Here is a 16,488-nt window from a genome sequence, read left to right on the forward strand (position 1 = left end):
ATTTCATACGTTGTCTATGAGAGGCCATGATCCTTTCAAGCTTTGAAATTAATCGCGTAGGATAAGAATATAATTGTGACAATTTAATGTAATGATGTTGATGTTTAAAGTGGTCTTAGTTTGGGGGTTATCTAATTTGCTCCAAATAAAAATAAGATTGAACAACTCACTGCACTTAACTGATGTGGTAGTTCTCTGATATGTGTACGTTTAAATAATATAACTGTAGGTATTAATTACTCTAAGTAGATGTGATGGGATTGTTTAACCCATCTTACTTTGAGAGTCAATAAGACAACCCCTTTAGTTTGAAGACAAAGAGATCAGATATACATGTAAAACCTAAAACTTAAGAAATTCACAAGCTTTGTTAATTTCAAATTAATTGAAACAACTATCGTTACCAAACCCCACCCAAGTCATTCCTTTGCGTGTCTAATTGTAGTATCTTGATTCAAATAACTTGTTTTCCCAAATTTAAAAATACTATCAATCTTTTATTTTTCATTTGATAGAATATTAATAATAAAAATATCTCTTGTATGTTTTTATTTAAATGTACTCCTATATGACACATTACACAAGAAACTTACTAATCAGGTAATTTTCAGTCGTCATCTTTTACTTGCTACACAGGAAGTTACAAGAAGAAAAAAAGCACGTTAGGAAACGCAACGCAAGAGTACTCATGTGTTAATGGTCTTTATATTTTGAAATAAATTAATTTACTATTAACGGTTGTGAAATGCACAATACAAGGAAAAAGAAAATAAAAGAACGATTGGAAAAGTACGTAGAAGAAAGATTCGTGAGACTTATCCCATGTTCAGGAATCAGTAAATAGTCCTTCTCAGTTTCATTCACAACGTATCAATTACCTTCTCCTTCTCACCAATCTTCAGCCTTAAAAAACTTGTAAGAAATAATACGGCATTGGTTCTATGGATCAGTCATGTTTTTTGGTAATTCTGTTTAGAGCAAGTGGTATCCTATTAACCGCTGCATGGTGACAAATTAATCCAGCACGAAAATAATGGGTTATGGGATAAATTTACACCCGCTCAAACGTTATCCTGTCATAATATCATTACCTGCTGAATGTAGACGTACTATTGAATACTGCAGAACCTAATTCGGCCTTTTATGGTGATGCATTGCATGTCTTTTGTTTGTTTGAAAAAAAACTAAGAAAATAAAATTGGCCTTTTAAAAGTTTTATTACCTGATTAAAATTCATTCGTCAATTGTGATTTGTGAAGTTCTGATTGTTGAAATAGATAGTTAATATATAATTAATATATCCGATGCCCTGGTCCCCGAATATCTCACTTTGCATAATTGCATGTGGCATTCGGGCGAGTTTGTTTCAGTACTTTTTAGAAGAAAAAACAATTAGAAATATTTATACAAATCTTAAGATAATTATATAAAATTTTGAAAAATTATTTTTTATGAGCTTAAAAGAAAAAAATATCTGAAAAGAATTATACCATAAAAAATATTTTTAACAAATTAAAATTATGTATAACCTATTAATCTAATGCTTCTGTACATGTTTTCTTTTATATTTTCCCTATCTTTATAATTGTTTTACTTTTTTTCATGCAGTGTTTCTCTTTTTTCCGTTCGTGCGGACTCGTTTGATAACCTCGATCGTAACCGTAACTATGAAAAATAATAATGACATTTTTTTTATGTTTGAATGAAAAAATTATGTAAAAAAATGATTGATTGAAAAATAAAATAAAAGCAAAACAAATTATTTTATATAAAAAAAATCTAGTTTTACATTTTTCTTCATTCAAATAAATAAAGGATAAGGGAACAAGTAATCAAGTATGCTCACTAACTAACTAACAGTAGCATGTGTCCCGAAATAATACCATTTTAAAAGAATTGGCCGAACACCGCGTGATCATATATTAGATAGATATATAAATATTCAAATAAGATATAATCTTGATAGAGTACAGTGAGAATATGGATGCCAAATTTCTGTTTCGAATATTTAACAAAGTGTATATTTATAATTGTGTCATAATTAATTCGGTGATATACTTTTGTGTAAACACGCACTTAACATCTTATTTTTAGATACAATCAATAAAAAGTTGACAAGAAATAAAATATAAAGTAAAAATATTCTTTATTTATTAGTTTTAATTTAATTCCTTCACATAAGAAAATGATATAATTAGTTTCCTTTAATAAAGATTTAATCATATGTAAAATAATAAAAAATATAATTTTTCCTATTATCTTCTGGGCACGTAAGTAAAATAAAATATGTAACTAACGGACTAAAACAGATTTTTTAGATGATATAAACCAGAAATTTTATAAATATATATTGATGTATTTTTAATATATTTTTAAAATTATATTATATAAAATATGAGGAAAGATCCTGTTATTCCAAGAGTAATTCTTTTATAATTATTTTATATCATCACATTCATTTCCTTAAAATCTAATAATTATAACAAATAATTAATATTAATCATCAAATTTTAGCAAAAATAATTGTGACTATTTTAAAATTATTATTAGAGTAAATTAATTCATTCTCATAAAACATATAAAATATATTATTTAAAGAAATTGCTAATCCACACCCACACCTTTTTATAGTATGAGTACATTAATTGTCTAACCCATAAAATTTGGACATAAAAATCAATAAACTTTTTGTTATAGTAAGTTTAACTAAATAATATTACAGTACTTTACTATTGAAATTAAAAACAGTCATTTGTTTCTCTTCTTTCATTAACATTAAATTTTTTGATATTTTTATCTCTTTTCTCTTATAAACATTAAATTTTTAATCTCTCTCCTCTCATCTATCATCAATATGTATTATGAAATTTTTGTATTATAAAAAATAAATGTATATTTTAATTTATAGTATTTTTTATAATTTCATGAACATATTAAGTGGGAATAAATGAAATTAATATGAAAAAAGTTGATTTTTATATAATACACAATAAACATATAATTGAATGTAAAGAAATGATGAGAAACAAAAATATAAAGAAATTATTACTTTTTAAAATATTTAAAAATAATTGTTTCTTTAAGATTACAAAATCCTTTTTTTTAGTGTGACTCGAAGAGAGAAACATTTTTTGTTGAAAAAAGATATAAAAATAACGTAATTTATTATTATTTTTTACTATAGATTATTTTATAAAAAATATTTATTTTTTCTAAATTTTTAAATAGGAAAACTACTATTATTATTTAAATAAATATTATATATATATATATATATATATATATATATATATATATATATATGACATGAGAAGGTTAAATATGATTACTTAAAAACATACATATTAAATCTTAACTATTTATTTTTAGTTATATGACTTAGATTTAATTCTTTCACTCTCATGTAATATATCATCTCTCCGTATATATTTATATATGATAGTTACATGAAAGTCTAGTAAAGAAAAATAAAGTTATACGATGTTGAAGTAATAAATTTTTTCTTCAATGGCGTACAAAAATAAAACTCTATGTGGATTTAAACTGAATCCAATCTCTCAATCTCTTGCTATCAATTTTTTGATGAATTAAATTTTTTTAAAGAACAAACTCTCTTTCTACCTTTTAGGTTTAAAACTAAGCTTAACTTTTCTAGCTTTGTTCCTTTTCAAAAAGAAAAAAAAACAAAGATTTTATTTAAAATAATTCTATATCTCTTAATCTTTATAAAAAATAAAACTATATCATATCTTTTATTTTAAGAAATTTCCTTATACAATAAATTTTCTTATATGTAGCAATAAAATATTATTCTTATTTTATAGACAACTTTCACATTTATAAAATAATACACCTTTTATATTAATTATATTTTTGGTGATAGTAAATAATATAATAACATTCCAGTAAAAAATTTATTTGATTAAATTAAATTATCAAATAAATCATTTTTTTATGTAAAGATTGAAACACTTGTTTGTGTGTGATCCCATAGGTTTAAACTAATAGTAGACTAATCATAATTAATTTACTAGGTAGACGTCTAGCAACACTCCCTAGCATTCAGATAACATAAAATAACATATTTTACCTTCAATAACCAATAGAAAAATAATGCAATGTTTCCTTCCATCATTTACAATTCAATGTTATATTATTACTATCAAACTCTAATAAATTAACATATTATACTTAATCAATGAATGACTTAATAAACTATTTTCTTCTTTTATTGTCGTGTCCAAGGTCTTAATTTTATTGCAGAGATCAAACTCATTACAAAAGTTGATGGATTTCTTTTTTATTAATCATTAATTCTGTAAATATTTAATCATATTCAATATTCATTCAACCCAAGGCGTCAAAAATTAAAATATAACAGATAACTTATTAAATATTAGGATAATCTTAAGTCAAAGGAAATTATTATATTTCTTATTAAAAAATTTCTATTGACAGATTAAGGTAACATTAACCATTAGGAATTCTCACTTTGAGTCAGTTCAATGATGACATCTACATATACATCATCTACATATATAATTTAATAAATGAAATTTATTAATCTTTATCAAATAATGATAATTACATATATATTAATCTATCCGGATTTCGGGTTATTGATGTCCTATTCACAGTAATATTACGATTAAAAATAATTTAGGTTAAAATTATAAATGATTTGTTTCTTAGTATCATAAATAATTATGATAATAAGTCTCTAATTTTAGTCAAGAACTTTTTAAATTAACAATTTAATAAAACAATAAATATGATAATAAAATAAAGAATAATTTTTTTATTAAAATTAATAACATAATGAATAAATTGAATCTTGGACAAACATATCTCCAACAAAATATATATATATATATATATATATATATATATATATATATATATGAGAGAAAAAGGAATTAATAATTGAATGTTTGAGATAAGAGAGAAAGGAGTATCTAAAAAATTTAATACTGACAGAGATGAAACATAAATGATTATTTTAAATTTGAATAATAAATTATTGTAATATCTTTAAATTTATCTTAGTAACACAAAAGAATTTATTGATTATTTTGTCCAAATATTTATATTATCGATTGCTAATACACTCGTAATAAAAACATATCTATATATTCATTTTAAAGTACACAAAAAATATATTTAAATAGATTAGTTTTTATATATGATCCGAGACTTATAAAAAAAATAAACATCACTTCTGGGTCATCTAAATAGAAAAGAGAAATTACTAAGTCTAACTCTCTCGCTTGAGTAGGGCAGTAGGTTGTTGTCAATTTTTTTATATTTGCCTTTGACTTTTACCAATAAAAAATCATAATAATAAATTACAAAGCTTAAACTTTAAATTTTGAACCCAAATGAAATCAAGGTTTGTTAGTCAAACACAATTGTGACCAAATATAAATTTAGCTAAAAAAAACTCTACAAAAAAGGAGGAAAAAAACTGTTTTTATTTCATTTTAAAAGCTCAAATTATTGAATTAGACTCTCCTATCCCGGCAACCTTAGCTTACATATAATTTGAGTGACATGTTATATCTAAAATCTGTTTGGACCATTTTTTTAATCAATAAGAAATTCTAGTAACACAGTTTTTTTAAATACACTTTTTTTTATTGTTGAAATTTATAAAAAATAATAAAAAATTGTGATTCTCCCATTATGTTTCATAATTTTTCATTACGGACGAAAAAATAGACCGACCTGCTCGACCCATGTGAAAATCAAGGGTTAAAATTTTAAGTGCTTCTTGTTTATACTCGAGTTGACCCATCAATCACAGCAAAATTAAAAACAAATAATAGACAAATATATTTTAATTAATTTAATGTTTTATAAACATTAAATAATAAGTAATCATTAAAAATTGAATGCATTATCTTAAATTTTGAATAATAATTTATTTAGATAAAAAAATTAAATAAACACTAATAACATTTGTATAAAATATAAAATTAAACATTATTTTTTTTAATATAAAAATTGGGTTTTCAGGTTGGATCCTTAATCCATTTTTTTTTGGACTAAAACATGATGAGTCAAAAGAGAATTGGTGGATTGAAAACGTCAACCTGACCCTAAAAAAATTGGGGCAAAATAGATTGTTGTGATAAGTCTAATTCGTCTTGTCATTCCTATTTTTTTATCATAATTTTTAATAAATTTTATTCAATTAGAAAATATGTTCTCACCACTTCTCTTTAAATAATTTACATCCAGATTTTGCACTAGATTCCACTCAACTCGTAAGGTCGTTTGCATGTATATACAAGAGTTCAACTTCAACCCCTTAGTTACGAGGAACAATAATACATAAATATTTATTTATTTTAAACATTTCACAAACACAATTTATTTATTATTTTATCTATTTTGTATTACATCATAAATTATATAATATCTATATTTTTAATTTTCTCTGCATGTGATTTATAATATAAGAGATATATATGAAACATTTTTCATTTACAAGATATTAACGTGATTTGAGTTGAGTTAGACAACCATCTAAAATTTCCCAAAACTGACCTGACTATATTTTACGGATTTAAGGGGGTGTATTGGATTAGGATTTTGAGAGAATATTTTGACAAAAACAATCTTGAAGATTTTAAAAGATTATGTGGGATTGTATTGATTTTGTGGGATTTTAAAAGATTTTTTTTAAAAGACTTTTTACAATCAGGATTCTTAACCCAAGATTTTAATGGATTTCTAACACAGATTTTTAAGATTTCAAAGTACTTTATGGATTTTTAAGATTTTGAAAGATTAATACATTTTAAACAAAAAAATAACGGAAGTTACAAAAGTGAATGAAAAAGATGATAAATAAATTATAATGTTTGAATAAAGAAAATAAAAACGATAGAAATTTTAAACCTTTTAATAACAAAGTCATTATTGCCTAAAAAAATAATAACAAAGTGATTCTCACTTCATGTTCGCCTAATTATTAGCATTTCTCCACATATCTGAACCTATATTAGTCCTCCATATATTAGCATCTCCTCGTTCCTGCTCTTGTGTTTGAACAATGGGTTCATGATCATTGTCTTCGTAATTTGGTAACACTGAAGATGAAGATGAAGACTCGTCAGTAGGTTCCACTGGAAATTGAACGACATTCTTTGCGAAGAAAATTATGAAGTGCTGCACATGCCAACACAAGCTCTGCTTGTGTTTTAAATAGAAATGGAGGTGCTGACTTAAAAATTGTGAACCGCGATTTAAAAATACCAAATATCCTCTCAATCACATTCCTTAAGGATGCATGCCGAAGATTAAATAATTCCTTTTCATTTTCAGGGTCATTACCGTGACCTGCAAAATCTTGTAGATGATATCGTACACCTCGATATGGGGCTAAAAATTTGCGTCGATTAGGAAATCCACAATCCACCAGATAATACTTACCTTGGGGCACTTTAAGTCCATTCTTCCTTGCCAAAGCATCACTTAACACCTTGGAATCATGTGCTGAACCCTCCCACCCGCTAAGAACGTACATGAATTTAGTTTTTGCATTGAGTTGAGGAAGTATTATTCGTTCTACATTTTGTTTGCTAAGTGACCCATTGGCATCACGCAATCCCCTATTCATAGCATCCACCAAGAGGTGCAACAACTCATTGGTATCCTCCATAGTCCAAGATACATAATTATCTTTGTCTCTACTCTTTCCTTTGTTATTTTCTTGTGAATCCCCCATTTGATCGCTAATATATATATAAGAAACTAGTTATTTGACAAAAATAGTTATTGTTTCCTAATTGTCAAAAGTATAGTGACTATATCCCGAATAATATACAATTCAATAGAAAAACCAATAAAAAACTACCTAATAATAAAATAAGGGTCATGCTAACATGCGCACTTAGGGCACATGTTAAGGATACTTCCAATAGTAACTATGTCTTAAAAACAATAATTTTTGACTTTTAAAAAAGTAAATTGCACAACTTTCAATACAAAATTTCTATACATAATACACTAACAAGTGTCTTAAGGGCACATGTTAGCATTTTCCATAAAAATAATACTCATATATCATAAAATCATTTAAAAAAAAACTATTAACAAAATAACAATAATAATAACACAATAACAATTAAAAAATTATTAACACAATAATAATAATAATAACACGCTGTCAAAAAAATAATAATAACACATTAATAATTAACATTTTAATAATAACACAAGAAAATAATAATAATAATAATGGACGTTGTAAAAAAACAAGTTGAAGAAACATAAAAAAAAAAAGAGTTTTTTATTTTGATTTGCATATACAATACTAAAAAAAAAGCAATATGAAATCTTGATGCATATCAATTGCCATTCTTTTGATGCATATTCATTGCCTGGACGTTGAAAACAATATGAATACGAAATCTTGAAGCATATACAGCACCATTTTCTTTTGATTTGCGTAATATACATATAGTATGAACAATATTGACTATCGATTGCCATTAAAAAAATAGGTAAAATTGATTGAAAAGTTGTAAGAGAATGAACCTGGTAGTGGTTTGTGTCTTGTTCGGCAGGAGAAGAAAAAGTCTTTGGAAGATTATGAAAAGTCTCAAGGGTTTGGGTGAGATTGTTGAAGGAGTATTTTATGTGTATTTCTAACTAAAAAGTCTCTCAAAATCCATTCCACACAAGAATCCATCAAAATCTATTTACTTTTGAATACCAAAAGACATTTTAAAAGTGGTAAGAAATCTCAATTGAATACCAACAAATTTTGTTGCCCTGAAAAAAAAAATCTTTATTGTCTTAATTGAATACCACAAGATTTGTTTATATTTTATAAAAGTCTTGATTGAATACCACAAGACTTTTTAATCATAAAAAAGTCTTTTAAAATCCTTTGAAATCTTAATCCATTACACCAATTGATCTAGAATTTGACCGCATTGACCCGACCCAACAACTTGTGGCACCGTGTCCAACCCGTCGCACCCATATATACAACAATTCAACACCCTTTATTAGAAAATACATAAAAGTAAATGTTTGTTGAGAAAAAATGAAGAAGATGACGATACACGTTCTTGATCGAAACACGGCGATACAATTAGGTGTATGTGTGAATGGGAAAACCCTGTGGGGACTTTTCAAAATTCTCATTCTGTAGGGTGGTACCTCCCAAACTTCTCGTCATACCAAATAGCCGCATGCTATGGTACCCGCCACCTTCATATATAACCCAACACCAATTCTCACCAAACCATGCTCCTTTCATCATTTGAATCATATTGCTCTCTCTCTCTGCGTTAGTTGTATCGCACACCATCACATGATCATAAAATTGCCCTTCATTTATCAGAAGAAGAAGCTAGGTAGCTACTAAAAACGGAAACCTCAGGGTTATGTGAAAAAAGCAAGAGATGTTTCAGAGTCCCAGAAAGTTTGTGACGCCCTTTACTAAATGGGTTTCTGATCTTAATTGGCGTTTAGGTTTAACTGGGTTGATCATCCCTCTGGTTTTATTCATCACGTTCTTCTCTCTGCATTATTCATCCACTTCAAACGGTTTTTCAGCCTTTTACCCTGTTCAGCAGTTTCTCTTCAACATCCCTTTTAAGTTTATCTGCGAGGACGATCCTGTTATTTCCAAGGATGAATTGTTGCGGTCGAAAATTGCGGTGTGTTTGGTAGGTGGTGCCAGAAGGTTCGAACTCACGGGACCTTCCATAATCGAAATGGTGCTCAAAGAATACCCCAATTCGGATCTTTTTCTTCACAGCCCGTTAGATAAAGACACGTTCAAGTTCTCGATCTTGAAGTTTGCGCCAAACGTCGCCGCCGTTCGAATCTTCCACCCCCAACCGTTGCCGGAGAACGAGCCGTATGTTCGAGTCCTCACCGCGCATAACTCGCCTAACGGAATCCAGGTAATTTCGCTGCTATTTTCTCTTATTTATTTATTATTACTTTTTTCCCTTTTTGGATTCCTGAAAACACCACTTCAGAATCATATTGTTAAACGTATTGCTTATTTTGTTGCCTGTTTCTTTTGAAATAATAATCAATAATCAATATGGACCACCCGCTGTTTACGTATATATAAGATTGTTACACATTACAGTGAAATTATATTATTATTATTATTATTATTTACACTTTTTTTGTATTCTTTTAATTTTTAATTTTTTAAGTAGTTGCGTCTTGCGTGCACTTTTTAGTTTTTTTTTTTTTTAGGAATCTCCATATTGTTTGATGGATATTGGTTTTAATTTTATGGAAAAATCTGAGCGAGTTGCTCGGTCAGATTTTTGTACCTTTGCAGATATTTTCATATCAGTATCAAATTCTTTTCTTTTTCAACCCTGCCCTTCCAGAAACCAGAAGTCTATTTAGGATGCTCTCTTAAAAGAAAAGTAAAATATATTATCAAATATCTTTACTTCCACTGCATTTCATCTTCCTAACCCATGTAGGTTGGTTAAAGGAAAAACTGTCAAGGTTACCCAATCACTTATGAGTGGGACAGAATATTTTAACTGTATTAAATACAGCAGGAGGTTATTATCGTAGGCACGTAACACGATCACGTTAGGTCGTGTATTTATGTGTATGTTTATCTTAAAAGTATACTTTTCTCTAAAAAGATACTTTGTAATTTGTATAACTTTATATTTATGTTAAAAGTTAACTTAGGCTTTTTTCAATAAAAAGTTAGTATTCTTCTAAAAAAAAGGGTAGTAACGTTCTTTTAAGAATTTATAATCATTATATAATAATAATATTAATATAAAATATGATACTAAACGTGAAATAAATTTAAACTAAAAATTATTTGAAAAGTTACTTTTCTATTTTATATAAAGTTATTATTAAATTAAATTTGATAAGATCTGTTTGTATTTTTATTTAAACAACTTGATATATCTCTTGAAATAAAACCTTGATACCAAATAATATATTTTCCACATTTAGGCGAAAAACAAATAAAGTTTGCCTTTTACTGGAATATATTTTTCCGTTTTTATGTAATATCCAGATCAGATTGTTTGACACATTCAATTCGTTGGCAAGATTCTTTTGAAAATGTTCCTGAACACAGAATTGGGAAGATAAAAGATACTTTTAATCTTATGATATATTTTTAAGATAATTAATTATAACATACAATATTAATTTTTAATTTTAAATATTCAAATGAATAATGGAAGCATTTCCTTCTCTTCATTTTTTTCACTAGCTACCAGTGAACCACTTTTGTACGTTGCTGCAATTCTAGCCCGCAACCATCTATATTTATAGCTAAATTAATTCATAGCCTGTTTTACTTTTTACTAAATATGTCTACAGGCTCGTAGATCTGTTAATTCTTTATCCATTTAATTGTTTAATACTTAACATATTTAGGAGTTGGATAAAATTTGAAACTTTGGAGAGTTAGGAGGCAGTTTTCAGTTTTGGTAGGGTTTGGCAGGGGTAATGAGGGCAAGTCCTTTCTTTCTTACTGTCAATGATTTATGAACTTTAATTGCTAAACCAGTAAAGCTAAGCCAAAATTGCTTAGAGTTGAAGTATATATGACGCGAACGTAAATGCTAATTATGACTGAATTTAATCAACAAACTAAATGCTAATTATCATTTACGTTATTAAGCAGGGGCTTCTTCAGTACTTTAACCTAGTGGAGGGATGCCTAACGATGATAAAATCACACCAACAGAAGCACAACTTCACGTACGATTGGATAATCCGAACACGTGTGGACGGGTACTGGAACGCGCCGTTGGGTCCCGAAAACTTCGTTCCGGGAAAATACCTGGTCCCACCGGGCTCCTCGTACGGAGGACTCAACGACCGTTTAGGAATCGGCGACCTCAGAACCTCGACGGTGGCACTGTCGCGTCTCTCTTTAGTTCCAAACCTCGATTCCGCTGGCTTCAACAACCTCAACTCGGAGGCAGCGTTCAAGGCCCAACTCACCACGCTGAACGTGAGCCACGTGGCGAAACGACTCCCGTTCTGCGTCGTTTCGGACCGCAGGTACGATTTTCCGCCGGGGCGGTTCGGGGTGCCGGTGGCGGCGCTTTCGAGCCCGGGCCCATTGAGTGGGGCCAAGTGCAGGCCGTGCAGGCCGGCGTGTGAGGGTTTGTGCGTGGAGACTGTGATGGATAACGTTGAGAAGGAGTGGAGTTGGACCCATTGGGAAAACGGTGCGCTTCAGCTCTGCGACGCACACGATGCCTGGGAGAGTGGTTGGGAGAAGATTTTTGACCGGTTTTCTGGGAACAAATTTGCGGCGGCTAGGAAGCGAATTCACTCTATGAGAATGGGGGAGTGCGTTAAGGATTTTGTTCAGTTGAGGAAACGGAGTGCGCATTGGAGTGCGCCTCCGGTGGATGAGATTTGTACATTGGGTTTGAGTCCACCGTGAACACCTTTTCTTTCTTTCTTTTTCCTTTTTATTCTTTCCATCGTTTGCAGGTACAGTGCACACAATTTAGTAAAGTGATTACTGTGTTTTCTTCATGAAAAGTTGGCAGAAATAGGAGAAATATCATTTTTTTTTCGAAATTTAAATATACTAGTGGGTGCGAATATGACACTCTTATAATTAAAATACTACTAGTAAGTACTTCGTGTAAACGAAAAAAGAGAGAGAAAGAAACTTTTAATCTTTAATAAAAGATTAATATTACATAATTATAATCTATTTATAATCCATACGAACATTTTAAAGGTAGTTTTTTTTAATACAACAGAAACGAAAAAACAAGAGGATGAGAAAACTAGAAACGATAGACAGAAACTCCTAAAACTGGGATTAATTTGGGAGTTATCTGAGAGTTAATCATGCATGATGATTGAAAAATATAATTATGAATAATATTAATAAAATCTCTAACTAGTTTAGTAAGAATTAGCTTTTTTGTAAGCCAAGTCCTTTAAATAGATAATATATAGATATATAATTTCTACACCAAACGCGAGATTTCTCCAGCATCAAATATCTTTTATTTTTTTATTTTATTTTTATATTTCTCGTCCCTCTCAAATAATAATCAGTACGAAACAATTTTTTGTAAAACTGCACGATCATTTTGTTTTCTGCCAAATATTTGTTTTACACTTCTTAATTTTTTTGCCTATTTTTAATCATAAATGATTTTTAAAAGGATGTAGGTCCACGTATTCAATTGGTGTATTTGGTGTTGTTTCTTTTTTTTTTGGATCGTGTTGTTTCTTTCGTAACAAACAACAATGTTGAATAGCGTAATTTGTCCTCTTTTAGTCATCCAGTTACCTATTAATCCTTCCATGAGTTCCATCATTTTTCCATTTTTTTCGTATCATCATCAAATAATGACAGAATAAGAAAACAAAAATGAAAAATGAAGACGACAAACAAAAAGGAGAAGAGAGGACGTGGAACCTCATATGATATGAGAGTTGATTTTCTACTTTGGTATTAGCATGGACCATATTAGAGTAGCCAAACACCACTAGTAGAGTACTTTACTAGTTTTTCTTTCTGTCATGCACCATAGCGCGGCACACACCAATTCTCATCAAAATTAGGCTAGCCACACTTTAACAGTGGAACAGGCACGTGTAGACTGTAGAGGACCCCACTTTCCCTTCCTTTCCTTCATTCTCGTTCTGGAGGGAGGTCACCGTAACTTTCACGTTCAAAAAGAGACAGACCCAACACAACCACCGTACCGTAACCTGTTGGTCCTCTTCTCAAGTTTGTTCACGTGATTTCACCACCATCATCAACGTGAATTAATACAACACACTGCATTCCCCAATCATATCATACCTTCTTTTCCTCCGATCCATCAGAAAACTACACCAGCAGCAAGGCTCGTGTATTCAAACCCCAAATCATTGCACTCCAAAGTAAATCCTATTCATTTGCTACGGCCACCGCCAACGTGAAATTAATACATTAGCCAACTAGAAGAAAAGAATAAGCACCATCAGTTATATGATTCTATCCATGATTTTAAATTGCAGTTATCGTCATATTAGATTAGATGAGCCAGACAATCTTTACTTTGTGAGAAAAATATAGCCACAATTGCGGTCGTCATATGATTAGGAAGTGTTAAAATATTTATCTTGTTACAATATTTAATGGTGATGCTGATAAATTAACAATAATTTTAAAGAAAAATTACAATAGTTAAAAATATTTTAGGATGTAATATTTTTTTTTTTAAAAAAATAATTTTTATTTAGGACAAGGTTCACGCAAATAAAAACCTACTGTGGTAGACAAGACATCCCGAGATGAGGATAGTTAACCTTTTAAACTAGTATTGAATCCAAGTATAACAAAAGATAACTCAATGAATTGAAACATCTTTGGAGCAAGAGGAAAAGAAAGCAAAGGATAAGTCAAATGGGAGCATATTTTAATTGATTCTTGATTCTTAAATTAATATTTTAATTTAAGAAATTAGGATTAGTCTCATGTATATTTTAAATTATAGTCAAAACTCTATAAAATACACATCATATTTACTACTTGTTATCATTATTGAATGAGTTAATGTGACTTTTGGTCCATTATATTTCATAATTATTTGGCTTTGGTTAATCAGGTTTAAAAGTTTTATTTTAGTTCTTTATGTTTTTAAATGTATCATTTTTGTCATTTTTTTATTTTTCATTAGAAATTTTGGTGTTCTATTAACTTTAAAATTTAAAAATAGTTTAACGTCATTTTTGATCTTTTGTGTTTTGTAGTTATTTCGTTTTGGCACATTATCTTTTAAAAGTTTAATTATGATCTTTTATGTTTTTTGAAATGTATCATTTTGGTAATTTTTTCAATTTTTCATTAGAAACATTAATGTTCATTAGTGTATTCAATTTTAAAATAGTTAACATAACATAGTGGGGACTAAAAATCGTCACTATCTTTTTCTTATTTAAAAAAAAATAAAACCATTAAGTAAATGAAGAAAAGACGGATTTGAAACTATGAACAACATAAATCTTCACTCTCATATTATTATCATCATCATCATTCAATTTAATCATTTAATAACCATAATAATTTCATCCACAAATTACTCTCAATCATAACAGGTAAGAGTTCCTTCTCCTTCCACCACTTCACCTCCCACCATCGACACAAAGAGACTGCTACCCTGACCTTGCTTCTATCTCTATCGCAACCTTCCTATGCAGCCAAAAATTGTTGCCTCATCTAACAATAACAATCATGTCATTGTCATCGCCAACAGTAGCACATTGACGAAGATGATAAAGAAGATTGACAACATCTAGATGTGGATGAGGTTTGATCGATTGGACTTGTCAGAACCCCTCTTTGTGCTACTCGTCTTGACCTAGCCCGATAGAGATGTTGGATGAAAAATCATCTACTTGTTTGACCAAATCATGTGCGACAGTGAAGATCTTACTCGCAAATCTCTCAAAGAGCCGCATTGTGACTTCCTAGCTTGTTCATATATGATTTAATTGGCAATTTAAGGTCATATTTTTGTATTTTACCGAAGATAACTTTTGTTCCGATCTCTCCTGATTTTGTTTCCAATAGAATAGAATATGAAAAAACAACATAAATATATGAAATGTTTTGATTTCCTGGTGAAATGTTTTGATTTCCTGGTGAAGAGTATAAAATTTTTGTGATTCCAACAAAATTATGTGTAGATATTGTTCGATTTGTGTAGATATTGTTCGATTTGTGTGATATTATATTTTTTTACAATCTATAAGAAATTGGAGAAGATGATTTTTTTATTGTTTATTTTTGGAAAAATAAAATAAAAATAATGACCGTTTTTATCTATTCTATATAAAATAAATTATTTTAAAAGACTTAATGACACTTTTCATCTATGATATTTTACAATTATTTAACTAACTTAAAATATAATAAACAAAAAATAAACTTAAAATATAATGAACAAAAACAAAACAATTATACAAAACATAATGAAGTACCAATGTGGCCTTAAGGCTTAATGAGTTGCAGTAAGGAATCAATTTTTTTTAAGAGAAGTAATCAAGCTGAAAAGGCGACATTTACAAAAATTTTATTCTTCGGGTAGCGTATAAATGTAATGAACTTGTGGTATTGGTTCTCTCTTCTCTGCTTAGCTGTTTCTTGCGGTTGTTTCTTTCTTCGTCATGATCATGTTACGCACACTAAAAAACAAAAATTTGACTTGCGAAATGACTTATTTCGATACATTTTCAAGTTTCTTTTTAAAGATTTTTTTATTAAGCACAAATCATTCCGTTCACTTGTGTATCATTTGTATTTATTTTAATACGGTTGAAATCACATTTTGACTAATGATTTATACTTGTACTCTACTATGATTCTGACTCTTAATTAGTCTTATGAATTTGCCAATACATATCTACTTGACTACTTATTTTTGGAAGGGGTATGCATTAGCAAATTATTCCCACTTGTTTTCAAAATGACTATGTAGCAAATTGTAACAT

At 28.9% G+C, this 16,488-nt stretch overlaps 2 protein-coding genes across 2 annotated transcripts; one reads left to right on the forward strand and one right to left on the reverse strand.

Annotated features, from left to right (window-relative positions):
* Positions 1 to 6,969: 6,969 nt before the first annotated feature.
* Positions 6,970 to 7,666, reverse strand: LOC121174815 (uncharacterized). The gene is made up of 2 exons (XM_041015106.1): positions 7,438 to 7,666; positions 6,970 to 7,130 (listed from the first exon to the last, which is right to left on the reverse strand). The coding sequence occupies exons 1-2, from the start codon at positions 7,664 to 7,666 to the stop codon at positions 6,970 to 6,972; spliced, it is 390 nt and encodes a 129-aa protein (XP_040871040.1).
* A 1,363-nt stretch (positions 7,667 to 9,029) lies between these two features.
* LOC100814333 (uncharacterized) lies at positions 9,030 to 12,567 on the forward strand. The gene is made up of 2 exons (XM_003523484.5): positions 9,030 to 9,926; positions 11,654 to 12,567. Exons 1-2 carry the CDS (start codon positions 9,420 to 9,422, stop codon positions 12,425 to 12,427), a joined length of 1,281 nt encoding a protein of 426 aa, XP_003523532.1. The 5' UTR covers positions 9,030 to 9,419; the 3' UTR covers positions 12,428 to 12,567.
* The last annotated feature ends 3,921 nt before the right edge of the window (positions 12,568 to 16,488 follow it).

The sequence above is a fragment of the Glycine max genome, chromosome 4, assembly GCF_000004515.6.
Source record: "Glycine max cultivar Williams 82 chromosome 4, Glycine_max_v4.0, whole genome shotgun sequence".
In the NCBI taxonomy this organism is placed as follows: Eukaryota; Viridiplantae; Streptophyta; class Magnoliopsida; order Fabales; family Fabaceae; genus Glycine; species Glycine max.

Excerpts from the sequence above, each read along its gene's own strand:
- LOC121174815 (XM_041015106.1), bottom strand. The coding sequence starts at position 7,666 with ATGGAGGATACCAATGAGTTGTTGCACCTCTTGGTGGATGCTATGAAT. Across the intron at positions 7,131-7,437 it reads TGGACTTAAAGTGCCCCAAG|TGGAACCTACTGACGAGTCT; the intron begins GTAAGTATTATC and ends TTCAATTTCCAG.
- LOC100814333 (XM_003523484.5), top strand. The coding sequence starts at position 9,420 with ATGTTTCAGAGTCCCAGAAAGTTTGTGACGCCCTTTACTAAATGGGTT. Across the intron at positions 9,927-11,653 it reads ACTCGCCTAACGGAATCCAG|GGGCTTCTTCAGTACTTTAA; the intron begins GTAATTTCGCTG and ends GTTATTAAGCAG.